We start from the raw sequence: 14,084 nt of genomic DNA on the forward strand, positions 1-14,084 counted from the left end.
CCGTAACTGGGGGAAACTGATGGAGCAGAAAGAGTGAGACGGGACAAATGGGCATTACATGCGCCAGGATTCACATAGTGTGGCCCTGCCACTGCGCCTGTGGGCATCCTGTCCCAAGTGTGGAACCCACCTCATCTGGATCCTCTCGCTTCTTGTTTTCTATCTGAACATTTGGCAGCAGAGGCAAATTCAGCTAGTAAGAACAATGACACACTACAGTTCTACAGAATGTTGTCTAGGACAGAAGTTGTAAAAACTTGCAAATCTAAAAGAAAAATTTAAAAGTAAATACTACCTTATGAAACCCTCTAGATGACCTTTATAATTTTTACCTTTACAGAAATATTTTTAAAAATTCTTTTTAGAATATAGAAAGATGTCAAATGTGTAACACCCTATTTTTGGTGTAATTTTCGCATATTTTGCTCTAAAAAAGGAAATAAAACACAACCAATTGACGCCAAGAATTCAAATTTCATTAGTGAAGCTGAGCATGACTTATCTCTTCCATATTCTATGATATGAAAATGCAAAACCATTCTTTTGTGAAATATTAATGGGCAGCCTCCCAATATAAAAATATCCCAAATAAAATAAATTTTTAAAAGAGACAAACATAAATAGAAACCTCACTCATTATGAAACAAATACTTCCAGAATGTTTTTAAAAAAATCTATCTTGAGGTTGAAAGTTGGGGGAAGCTAATTTTTCAATATTTTGTGTATTGCTCTCATTTTCAGCTCTCCATCTTCCTTTGGGGGACAGGGACGGCTGCAGAATGGTTGAGACACCCCTGGTAAGTCTGCTGTTTAAAGATTAGATGGAGGATAGAAACTGGTACAGTAAGCCACAAAGTGCTAAAACTTTCTTCTTACCAAGAGGAGAAGCGCAGGGTTATCAGTCTTCCAAGCAACATTCACTTAGAAAATTCTGTGTGCTTTTACTTACTTCAGGGCTCAGGACCGCAGTGCTGTCACTCGGAACATCTTCTTCATATCCTTTATTATGAAAACTTTCTATTTCGTGACCGGTGCTTCCTTCACTTGGGCACTTGTTATAGGAGCGTCTTGGGCTGTTGCTGCAGTGGGAAAATTCACATTTACTGTCCCCGATTTCTGAGGGTGTGCACGAGAGGTGGGGAGACCCGCTGTCATCCTGATATGGCGGGGGCTGCAGTTCATCCAGTGGGGGTGTTCTTCTCATTCTCTGAATGCAGTTTCCTGAGAAGGAGTAAGAATCTGATCACTGTTTCCCAGTAGCCTCAACATGCAGCACAGTCCACAATCATTGCAAATAACTTACAAAATAAAACTGGGTTGAAACATGTATGCTTCACTAAAGTTCAGATGCAGACATAAGCTCATCGGATTTCCTACTCTCTCCTCCCGCACAGTGATATCAGGGAAAAATAAAATCTCCTCTCAAATACTAGAGAGAGCCAGTTATATAGCATAAGAGTGGGAGTGATAAATATTCGTGAAATAGCTTACCTAGTTTTTTCTTTCAGAACAAACCTGAAGCATCAGACTTCCTTATGATCGGTGTTCTCTCTAGTCACCGTAGGTAAAAATATTGTAGGTAAAACACACATAAAAACTTCATTTGTTTTCTTCAATGACTGAGATGAACTTATTAAACTAGCATTCAGTTCAACAGCATCAGAAACTATTCTTCCACGTCTACTCTAGATCCGAATCCTGACACACGAGGTACCCTGGGAGTCAAGGCCCCATCAATCAGCAAAGGCGGAATGAAGGCTGCATTCCCTCCCATTCCATCTCCATCGTCATCATCGGAGGCCACCCCCTGCCCCACGCAGCCTGGGCTCCATCTAACGCGGCCCCACCTCATCCTCAGCAGGTATCTCTGCCTCCAGCAGTTAATGTGCAACACTTTTCCTTCACTCTAAATGGTCCTTGGAGTTTTTACCTCCACGGTGTATCTCAATGGCTGAGGACACGTCTGTGAACAAGGATAGACGTGGGAGCGGGGGGGGGGGGGGGGGGGGGGGCGCGTAAGGAAACAGAGTTCAGTTTACAATTGCAGAACAGCTAAGTCTGTGTAGGTAAACCCTGAATGCAACATCAGATATTACATTTAAATACTGCTCACAGTTTTTCTTCTAATGGACTATGGATCTCCTTCTCGAAAGGGACTCTGAAGAAAGGTAGTTTGTACTAGTCTTTTTTCCTCACTAGCTGTTGCACCATAATAATCCTCTGAACTTGCTTTTGTTGTGAGCAGCACGTCATCACTTCTGTCTGGTAATATAATGTTACACATTACTTCCTTTGGTTTATTTATGTTTATAGCGGGTGGCTCTCTAGCTGCCTGCCAACCAGGGTACGTATACAGCTGAGCTCCGTCACCTGCTCCTGTTCAGATGGAGTGTGCCGGCGCTCCAGGCAAGTTACCCAAAAGAAGGTCAGTGGTATTTAAGGATGCTAAGTAGGCTCCATGGGCAGGCCTCACCACTGTTTCTGGATTTGAGAGAGACGATTTTAAAGCTGTGAATTGGAATATGCAAATTGTTTTAGAATATACAAATGACATACTACATATATTGGAATGTATAAATATATATAATTATAAATTATTATTAAAATCCTCAACACTTTGAAAATAATACCTCCCTTTACTCTTTACTTTTCAAGTAAAAAAATGCCCAAATGTATGTGGAATAGGAATTTCATTAAAAAAAGTTATGAGGATTTCTCCTTTTTAAAAACTTTTTCAGTAATGCCTTTTTCCTCCAATAGACAACCACATCACATTGTGCACACAGGATCTATAATAATAAAAGGGTAAATGCTAATTAGACCAGGCATCCTTCCAGACAAAGCCAAGCCGCAGCGGGCAGAGGCCGGGGGCTGGGGCCAACGCCCTTGCATGAATTCTGTGCATCAGGCCTCTAATAATATAATAACTAAGAGTTGGCTTAAACTTAATTGATATTGGAAAACTTTAAAACAACTGTTTGACAAAATAACAATGTACGTTATAGTTGTTATATCACACTGTAAACATCCAAACTTAAGAAGAAACTCCTGGTGGGATGATGAAACACCAAAATGATGCTGCCCTATATTACTTTATCCCTTTTTCATACCTGATTTCATGCACTGTTTTGTGGAAACAACATATCCACACAGGGGTTCATGCATGGGTACATGTTAAGCATTTTAATTTGCTACCTATGGATGGTACAGCACCTACGAAACAAGACAAGGTATCCTCCAGCCCCTGAGAACAACCCTGCATGCATGTCCAAGTGACCCAGCTCTAAAAGACAGTGGCCACCCAACACCTGGAGAATTCACTGTGCAAATGTCTCTGGAAACCTGCCCAAGCTGATTATAGACAGTGGGTAATAAATTAAGGCTCAACACATTTCACAGAACTGGAACATAAACAGGATGTTTTCTGACCACAGTAGAATTAAACTAAAATCAGAAACAGAAATAGAACTTTATAAATCAATAGAAATGTAGACAAAATAACTAAAACATACTGTTAAATAACCCATGGATCACACATGTCACAAAAGAAAGTAGAAAAAATGAAGTAATATCCATCAGAAGTCAAATAGAAAACGTGCTGTTGATAGAAAGCATCAGCAAACCACAAAAGAATTCTTTGAGAACACTGATAAACTACTGGAAGAGACTAATCAAGAAGGGAAAGAGATGGCATAAATTACTAATATTAATATGTAGAGTAAAACAGGACATCATTTCAAATGCCGTGTCAAAGCTCAAATAGGATGCGGAGGGGGTGCACACACAGGTAGCCCTGCACAGCACGTGGAGCCCAGGCTGGGTGAGGCAGCCCAGAAGCAGACCTCAGCAGGGGAAGAAGGTTCCCCACGGAGGGGGGGCAGTCAGCCTGGAGCAACAAGCTCCACCAGGGGTTGGAGAGTGCCTACACTGAGCGAAGGGAGCAACCCTGTGAGTGGAGTCACTGCCCAATAGGACCAGAACCCTGGAGAAGAGACTGGGTGGTTGTCAACGCCTGGGAAGAGGCATCTACACAGGCGTACGTACCTGGTGAAAGAGGCAGACATCCACGCAGACAGGTGGCCTGATGAGGGAAAACCAGAGCTAAGTGGGAGTGGGGTGTGTCCTTGTGTGGTGGAGGCCTGGATTGTGGAGTGAGGACCCAGGTGGTGTGAGGAAGGCAGCTGTGCGAGGAGAAGGGGGAAGCCTGGAGCCTGGTGTCAGACCCCAAACAGGAAGTTAGAGCTTAGGCGGAGTGATGAGAACATCCCGTGGGGCAAACCGGCCTGCGTGTCATGACACCCCCAGGGTCCCGAGGACATGCCCCCAAGGGCACGCACAAGTGGGAAAGCCTGCATGGGATATCAGAACCCAAATGAGGTGAGGGGACATGCATACAGAGAGAGGGGCATTAACCAAAAATATGTATAGAAAGGTTAATGAAAGCCAGGTCTCTGGCTTCCATTATTAGGAGAAGGGAGTTACAAATGTGGAAAGGGAGAAAAAACTAGAACAAACTCCATCGTGTTGAATTAGAATTGAAGGTATCAGTGTGAACTCAGCTTTTTAATAGAAGCAAATATAGTGTAAATATTCATATAATTTGTATGTTTACACACACACACACTTCAGAGTACCCTGGGAGGATTTTAAGAACAAGGCTGCCCCCCTCCGTGGCGAACCTTCTTCCCCTGTCCACTGGGGGAATTTCAGAACAATATTTCAACCAGTGAGCATACCTAGAGCCCAGATCTTGGCTTCTAAATCTATTCTTCACTAAAAGGAACCAGAACTCCATGAAGAAATGGCTAATTCCAGGGCTGGGAAAGGGAAAGCATGAGACAAACTTAGAAAAGCTTATTGTCTAAGAGTAGGGGCATACTCAAAGAATGATGGGGACACGTTCACAGAACACAGAAGCCAGCTTGAAAGGGTTAGCACTGACCAAATCCCACTAACAATCTGAGCTTCAAAATAAATAATTTTAGTAACTATTTACAACACATTGAGGAAAGGAGGAATGCCATGAGTCCATCTAGATATAAATATTTGAAAGAACTTTAAGGAACAGGTTATGGACATAGTGACAAAGTACTTATTAACGAGAGCAACTTTACAGTGAGAACCTCGTAAATATACCTCCCTAATGGAGAGATCAAAGTGGGCATTATGAGTAATGGGACAAATCAAAATTGTGCATCACCTCATAAGAAGCAGTGAGAGGAATACAGCACCACTCTGTGGCATTCCAGCTCAGGATGCACAACCCGAATCTCACCGTGAAAAACGTCAGACAAACTCAGACATTCTAAAAAGGAAATGCCTGCATCTTCAGGAACCAATGACCGAGGAACTGTTCTAGATGAAGGAGACTAAGGCGTGGCAACTAAATGCGAAGCATGACTTTGAACAAGACCCTTTTGCTATAATGGACATTATTTGGAGCGCTGTTGACCATGAATGGGTTCTGAGGATTAGATATACTAATATATCAATGTTAGTAACTTAATTTTGAGGGTTGTATAGTGGGTATTTAGGAGAATACCCTTGTTTGTAGAAAACACACACTAAAGTACTTGGGGGTGATAAAGCAGGCGGGCAGTGGGCCACTTACTGTCAAATAGTTCAAAGGGGTAAAAGGGACTCTAATATTTTTACAACTTCTGTTAATTTTGTGAATTTTTTTTTAAAAATCTCCATTAAAAAGACACCTTCATACTTTCTGAAAATAAATTTGAAAATCAGATGATATAGACAAATTCCTAGGGAAACAAAACCTATCAAAACAAACTCATGAAGCAGAAGGAAAATTATATATTATTATATCCCTTACAGAAATTGAATGCATATTTTAAAACCTTCCTAACAAAGACAATTCCAGACCCAGATGGCTTCACTAGTGAATTTACCATTTAAGGAAGTAAAAAACACAAATCTTATACAAAACATTTCAGATAATATGAAAAAGAGAAAATATTTCTGAAATTTTTTAACCTTAACACCAGCATAACCTTGATACCAGGGCCTGATAAAATATCTTATAAAAAATAAGCCAACCTATCTTGTAAACATAGATATAAAAATTCTATACAAAATATTAACAACCTAAACCGAGAGTCATAAAACAGGGTACCACATCCCAACCAACTTGGTTTATCCTAAGAATATAGAATTATTCTATAAATGTAAGGAGGATTTAACATTAGAAAATTAATTTATCTAATTAATTGCATTGAAAGAATAAAGGTAAAAATTATCAAGTGCTCTTTTAGTCGTAATGAATTAAAGAGCTCTTGGTAAAAGTTATCCATTCATGACAAAAATGTCTGCACAAACTGGAAATAGAAGCCAATTTCCTTTATCTCAGAAAGGGTATCTTTGAAAGTCCTACAGCAAACATCGCTTTTAGTGCTGAAATAAATGCTGAGAGCTTTACCTCTGAGGTAGGGAACAAGACAACAATGCCTGTTATCAACACTTCAACTTAACAATGGACTGGAGGTGCTAGCCAGTGCAATAAGGTGAGAAAAAGATGATGCAGAAGAATCAAAGAAAGAAATAAAAACCATTACTTTCAGATGACAACAGTGATATAGAAATACCAAAATAATTTTAGAGATAAATTAGAGTTAGAAGCAAACTGAGCAAGGTCACTAGATATGAGTGCAATATTAAAACACACACACACACACACACACACACGCACAATTTCTAGACACATGCAATGAGCAATTAGAAAGTGAAATTTAAAAACAATCCCACATATCACTGCACAGGTAACATCAAATACCTAAGAAGGGATCTAAAATATCACCTTGCGTTATTTTTCCAGTTCTTGGGTTTACAGTTAGAACGTACACTCTTAGCATCTGGTAGAAGCCACACTTTGGCTTTCTAAGCAGCAGCCATTTGGTAGAGGAATGGACAGCTGGAGACCATTGGACCTTCCTTTCCCTAGCAACAAGACACCCCCAGGGAAGAGCAGAGACTAGTCTACCATCATAGCCTTGAGAACTGATCTCATAAATGTCTTCACTAGCTTGGCCACTGCAAAAATTAATAGGCTTGACAAAGGATCATAAACTTAATTAGAAGATGGCTGCAACTGGAGATGTCACTCCAGATGGAGCCTCCTTGTTGAGCGAATTGAGGTGCCTTGGTATTTGATAGGTAGCTTTAGTTTAGCAAACGATTTTTCCTTCAGAACAATCCGGAGAGAACAAAGCTAACAGGTTGTTTTCATGGGGCAAGGAGAGCAATACTCCTACTGTCCTGCGATGGGGATTCTTGGGATATATTGCCAGAAGTGGGATTGCTGGGTCAAAAAGCAAGTCCACTTTTAATTTTTTTGAGAAAGTCATGAAGACAGTTGTTTCTTATCATTTTTCCCAGTGTTCTAATGATCAGAAAAGCAAGTCCTATAGCAGTTACTTCTTCATGGGTTGAAATGGAAATTCCAAGTCTTCTAATTTTAAACACAATTGGAATAAGCTAGATCACATATTCTTAATGAGGGTAATGTTATACCCAAGGGGGTTAAAATAAGCTCTGAAGTGGGGGACAAAAATTGTAGGTATTTCAAATTTGTGACCAATCAAAGCTTAACCCTACCAGATAAAATCTTAATTACTTAGTAATTTTCTTTTATGTAGAAGTTAAATTCAAATTAACTGATTTATATAAATTAAATTAAAATTGTCTCTGTAGGGAACCAACAATGGGAAAAGGTTTAGAAACCCTGATCTACTTAGTTTGACAAGTCATTCTACTGAGCTTTAAAAAAAATCAGTGACTAAACAATCTATAATAATAAAAGTGTAATATGCTAATCAGACTGGACAGCCAGACAACCTTCTGGACAAAGCCGGGGCTGCGAGGGCCCTTGCACAAATTTCATGCATTGGGCCTCTAGTATTGTTATAATCCTAGAGCTTTAGCATTCATACCTGTGTCACATACTACACAGAGAGAGTCAATGAAAAGTTTCCTGACGTTCTGTTCAACTACTTGATAATTCTAGTGTACACACTACAAAGAAACATTTTCACATCTTTTTGTTTTAAATCATAGGAACTAAGTAATGTTTATCCTTACTACGTGCAAAAATTATATTTTATGGTCAATATAATTTTATTTTTTAAAATGTTTTTCAAGATCCATAGAATTGATTTCATGATCTATCTGCAATTTGAAAATCACTGTCCCAGCTTTGCCAGACTACTCACGTTTTCCTGAAATTGATGGGTATTATCATGCCTCACCAATATTGGACACGGCTCAATACATTGTTCTTTGTTTCCAATGTCAACCTAGAAATATCCTTTGTTTCCCAGATCCGAGACGCATCTTTCTAGCATAAAACCTTGCATGTTCTGTTTTAACAATTCCATCCTTTGTGCCAACATTCTGTACCTAATTCCCATAGTACTTTGCACTATATGTAATTCTTTAAAAATATTTCCCCAAATCACAGAAAAATACATCTAATGAAGTGTTTACAACAGGTGAAGTAACTGGAAACTTCATAGACTGCTGATGGGCATGTACAATGGTACAACCACTTTGAAAAGTAATTTGGCAGTTTCTCAAAATGTTATACATAGAGTTATGGTATGACCCAGCATATTCCACTCCTACATTGTATGTACCTAAAAAAAAATGAAGACATACATTTCACAATGATTTGTACATGAATGCTAATGGCATTATTACTCATAATAGTCCAAAAGTAGAAAGAACCCAAATATTCATCAAGTGATGAATGAATAAAATGCGTTTATCTATACAATGAGATACCAAAATAATATAGTTCTGATATGTTACAATATGGAAAATCCGTGCAAAGTGACAGAAATTAGTCACAAATAGCCACATATTACATTACTCCATTTATATGAAAAGTGTGGAACAGGCAAAAACACTATATATAGACAGAAAATAGATTAGTAGTTGCCTAGGCTGGGGAGTCGTATTGAACAATGACTGCTAATGGGTACAAGATTTATTTTTAAAGTGATGAGAATGTTCTAAAATTAGATTATGGTGATGGCTGCACAGCTCTGTAAATACACTAAAAACCACTGAATTGTACACAAGTGATTTTTATGGTATGTGATTTACATCTCAATAAAGCTCTTAAAAACATGTATTTCCCCTATTTGTTCTGAGATTCTAAGTAGAGAAACTGACTCTTAATATTCCCAAGGTCTACAATGTAAGGTCTCAATAGATAAATGAATATTTATGATTACCGAAGATATGCTAGTTGTAGGCAACATAAAAGAAAAAAGATGAAGGCCTACTATCGAAATGCTTAATGTTGTTTGCTGAAGGAATGAACCTATGGGAAAGGAAATTACATAAAAATATAACATTTTACAATATTTAAAAATAAATATGTCATGTCGGTACTGCTATCCACAAATTAAGTCCCAGGTTAACATCAAAGACACACTGTTGGTGTCATAAAATCTATGCAATAGAAACATTATGGAGAATTAGAAAAGATGTATTGCTTTCTGGAGGGCATTTTCTTTTGATAGAAAAGAATTTATAAAATCTGGACCCAAGTCATCTGTAAACAGCCTAACAGAAATTTTTGAAAGAGTGTAGCATTAATCAACAATGTGAATGACAGGACAGGGGTTGCAGGCTGACAAGCAGATGCCTATGTTTGTGTCAATGCCTTTTGCTCACACACTAATTTATGGTCTACATGGTACTTAACAATACTTCACTGTGTAAGAGTGTAGTGTTGGGCCTGGCCAGTGTTGCTCAGTGGTTGAGCACTGACCTATGAACCAGGAGGTCACAATTCCATTCCCAGTCAGGGCACATGCAGGCTTGATCCCCAGTAGGGGGCATGCAGGAGGCAGCCCGTGGATGTTTCTCTCCCCCTCTGTCTTCTCAAAAATCAATTTTAAAAAAACATATTTAGAAAAAAAAAAAAAGAATGTTGGGTTTGGTATTGGACAGCCTGGGGTGTTAGACAGCCTGGTTCTAACTCCACTTCTGCCATTTACTAGATGTGTGACCCCCTGGTTCATAGGTCCATGCTCAACCACTGAGCCACACCAGCCAGGCCAAAACAAATCCTACACTCTTATACAGTGTAACTTAGAAAGAATATGTGGATTAGAGCCAGATATTTTTCATTATTAATGTTCCTGAGAAAAAGCAACGTAATTTCCAAGTTCGTTTGTAGGTTAATTTTGCAAGAATTCTGCCCTGTTAAAACTGTACAGATATGTCACCTTGCTAAAACTGTACAAGAGGCCACAACAAAAAGTAATCAAACAAGGATTTTTCAAAAAGCAAAATACAGGATTACTTCCCATACCAGTCATTTAGCAACATAATCCATGCCATCTACATTAGCATGAGCATCTTAATTTACAACGTTTACTTTGGTTCTCTCTAGTAGTCAATATTAATCATGACCTTAAATTGTTATTAAAGATTCAATTAAGCTAAGTATAAGAAACAAATAAGAAAGATTTCCATTAAAATATTAAAGAATTCTCATGCATAAGGAATAAATTCCTAGTTATCTTTGAGGGATAAAGAATTCTCATGCATAAGGAATAAATCCCTAGTTATCTTTGAGGGCTATAGATAACCACGGGTTTACAACGCTCAAATTCCATCAGAGATGCAAAGAATCTAATAAAATAGAGCTGATTTATTTCCAAGTACAAATTCTAAATATATGGTACCTTCTCAAGTCCGCAAGATTTTATACCCTCCTAGATTTTCATGTTCCTGTCAATCAGCATATACTCATCAGTAAATGAAAGTAAAAAATTAAACACAGAAATTAAATCATATCTGCTGCCTTTCCATTGTGTTTCATTTCACCTTTATGACAGACAACAAAGAGCCTTTTTTACAAGTCTGAGTTATAACTTAAATCAATCAATAATATGAAATTATAAATGTCAGCTTTTATTTGCCTTGTTTGATGGACCAAATCAGAAAAAAAAATCTGGTAAGTGCTATATATGCAATAATATGATACTATAACATACCAAAGATTTCATTTTAGAATTAGTTTAGGCCTTCTTGAGTTCATATATTACATTTTTTTGCTATTAATAATTTGGTGAGAAGTTTTTATATTTGTTTTATGAAATGTGAAAGAACCCATGCTCTTAGAAAGACAAAATATATAATTCAGTTCTGGCCTGTAATATAAACACAGATTTACATGAGATGATGTTAATAGTATAGATTGGTAAGGTGGTGGTTATATACTAATAAAGACAAGAATGAGAACAACTAATTAGCTTTTTCTTATGACATAATCTGGAAATGTGATCTCAATTCCTGGAGGATAAAAGAGAAAGGCTGTTCTCATCCCATTTTGTTTTAAAAGACTTCAGGCATTCTGAGGACTTCTTATTTTTTCATTTTTATAATACCAGCAACCAGACACTTCAAAAATAGACGGTTGAAATTGTAGCAATTTAGAATTATGAAGCAGTTAAGTGCTTCATAATGTTGATGTAATACAGCAATTATAGACCTTTGTAATTCAGTAAAAAGGCTTTGTTTTGTTGTTCATATTGAAACTATACAATATGAGCACCTCTCTATTTTTACTGGAAAGGACTCAAATTTTTAAAAATCTTTGCATTAATGTTTGACCACTGTTATCGGCTCACCATTGAAATTTATTATTTTGTAACTAAAAATAAAATGAAGCACTAAGGAGGAAAAGGTTGTATAATGTTAGAATTTTGATTAGCAATCACAGCTGCACCAGAATTAGTTTCTATAGCAACAGGAAGAAATAATGTGTTGAATTGCAATGCAATACAAGATTATTCTTTACAGATTGCAATTCAAAAGGAAATCTTTAAAGAATTTTGTCTCAAAAGAGTTATTAATCTTTTATCCATAATAATTCTCTCACAGAAAATACTTAATTATTATGGTCTACTTTCCCTGAATCCTGTTTTAACCCATTCAAAGTTAATACGCTCCCAAAAGGTGGAACATTTAATATTAATGAACAATAAGAATTTCGGCTACTGTCTTACTTGCATTTTAAAATAAAAACCCATGGACTCATTCTTGCACACTGTATAGACAGAGTACGTTTCCTAATAAGTACATTAGACTCTACAAGGAAAAGCCTAAAAGGTGCTGTTACAAATAAACCATGTAGAGGGATAAGAATGAAAAAGGATAAGCAAATTCTACATTTCTATCAATATGAAAATCAGTGTCCCTTTTATTCTGTGTGCACTCCCTTGTCTAAATTATGATTGAGAAACTACACTACTATGAGTATTCAAAGTGTACATCTCTTGTCCTTTAGAACACGATAATCACTAAATTTCAAATGCTGCCCATACCATTTCTAATGGTGAAAAATATTATTTCACGGCACCCTCTCCAGTTCTGGCTATTTTTGGAAACTAATTAAAAACATATGCCTGAACCTTTTATGTATTTTGCCCTTATAATGAGACCTATTACTGCGGCTTACTCTCTACCCATTTGAGTTCCATATCTTTGGAGTCACCATGGATACCAGTGACAAGCATTCTCCCACAACTGCTTTATGTGTTTCATCAAACACGAGGAAACTGACATGGCAGGAATCAAGCCATCTAGACACCATGAATTCCTAATTGTTTATACTACTATTCATGCTTTTTACAAAAAGGTGTCTGTGTGTGTGTGTGTGTGTGTATAGGAATTTTTAAATTAAACAAGCCAGGTGACTGGAGTGTTATTTTAAAAATCTGAGTAGACATCAAATCACGAGGTAAGAAATGAAGAGGGATTAAAAAAGAAAAGGTATAAGCATTAAAATAAACTAATATATAACAGCCCATCAGTAAGTCACAGGGTCCAAAGTGAAACCTGAAGCTCAAAATAAACAGGTTTTCAAATCTTCAATAATGAAAAATAATTATATTAAAGACAGTATCTCATAGCAACATTCATATCTATATAGTCCATAATAAAAATTTTCAGAAAAACTCATTTATGAGAACATATAGAATGTCCAAGGTTAACTGCTGTCTTGTAACAAAAACATTGCAAAATGGAACAGCATGTTTAAAAATTATCAGGCAAAATTACCAATAAAAAATACTTGGACTATGTCAGAAATTCTCATTCTATCTCTACACTTTTTCCCTCCGTACTGTAGCAGTTGTTCTTAATAAACTAAAACCTTCTACTAAAACATTTTAAATATCAGAAATTGAGTATCAGATGTGACTTCTAACAAGAAATATTTTCAGCATCTCCTTTTGTGACTCACAGTTTTAAAAACAGTATAAATATGTAAATGGTGCTGAGGTGACTTCCTATGAGAAATATAGTTTTACTTTTTAAGACAAATATGCATATAAATCTTAAGTTTCAGTCTCTTCACATGACATAACAATTCACAAGAATTATATTAAATGTGGTATGTCCCTCTAATGAATGTTTAATTATTCTAAGTTTTCTAATTAAGAAACATCAACCTAGTAATATTATTACTCCTACAAGGACTTGTGACCTAAAGATCATATTGGCTGGGTAAACACAAATATTTTTATTACCTAAAATGCAAAAGCTGATTTACTAAGAGAAAGCTCTTGCATTTATAAGCAGCACACACAATGTACAAAAATTCAGTTTGATAAAGTAGGTTCCACGAAGAGGTTCCAGGTTAAACCTCATAATGCCTCAATTTCTTCATTTGTAGAGAAGGAAAGCATCTTTGGCAGCTACTAAAAGACTATAAAAAATTTCTAAATTGAAAACATAAAAACTGTTCAAGGAAATGGGAAGACTCTGTTTAAATGAGAATTAGCTGAGGGAAAAATAATACACCTCTACACCTCTGAAACTCTAGTCAGGACTCACAGAACATGTTCAATATCTGTTTTCCTTATCACTAAGGACTATAGCAGAAAGCTGTAGAAATTATATTCAAAACTTGAATTTTTTAATATCATTTCTACGGACTTTCGCCATAGTCCTTGGTGTTGTGGGAGGGGGCGGGGGGGGGGGTGAGGGCATGTGCTGGGGGATAGGGGAGGCCGGGGGAAGGTCAATGGGGGGAAAAAGGGAGACATATG

General features: G+C 37.1%; 1 protein-coding gene across 1 annotated transcript in view; it reads right to left on the bottom strand.

Annotated features, from left to right (window-relative positions):
* Positions 1 to 14,084, bottom strand: part of SYT14 (synaptotagmin 14) — a 131,099-nt gene that overhangs the window by 36,765 nt on the left and 80,250 nt on the right. Inside the window, exon 5 of the mRNA XM_081112679.1 lies at positions 950 to 1,221. Within this exon, the coding sequence (XP_080968805.1) occupies positions 950 to 1,221 (272 nt within the window). The remainder of the gene's footprint in view (positions 1 to 949; positions 1,222 to 14,084) is intronic.

Source organism: Myotis nattereri (assembly GCF_964212035.1).
Source record: "Myotis nattereri genome assembly, chromosome: 18".
Classification (NCBI taxonomy): Eukaryota; Metazoa; Chordata; class Mammalia; order Chiroptera; family Vespertilionidae; genus Myotis; species Myotis nattereri.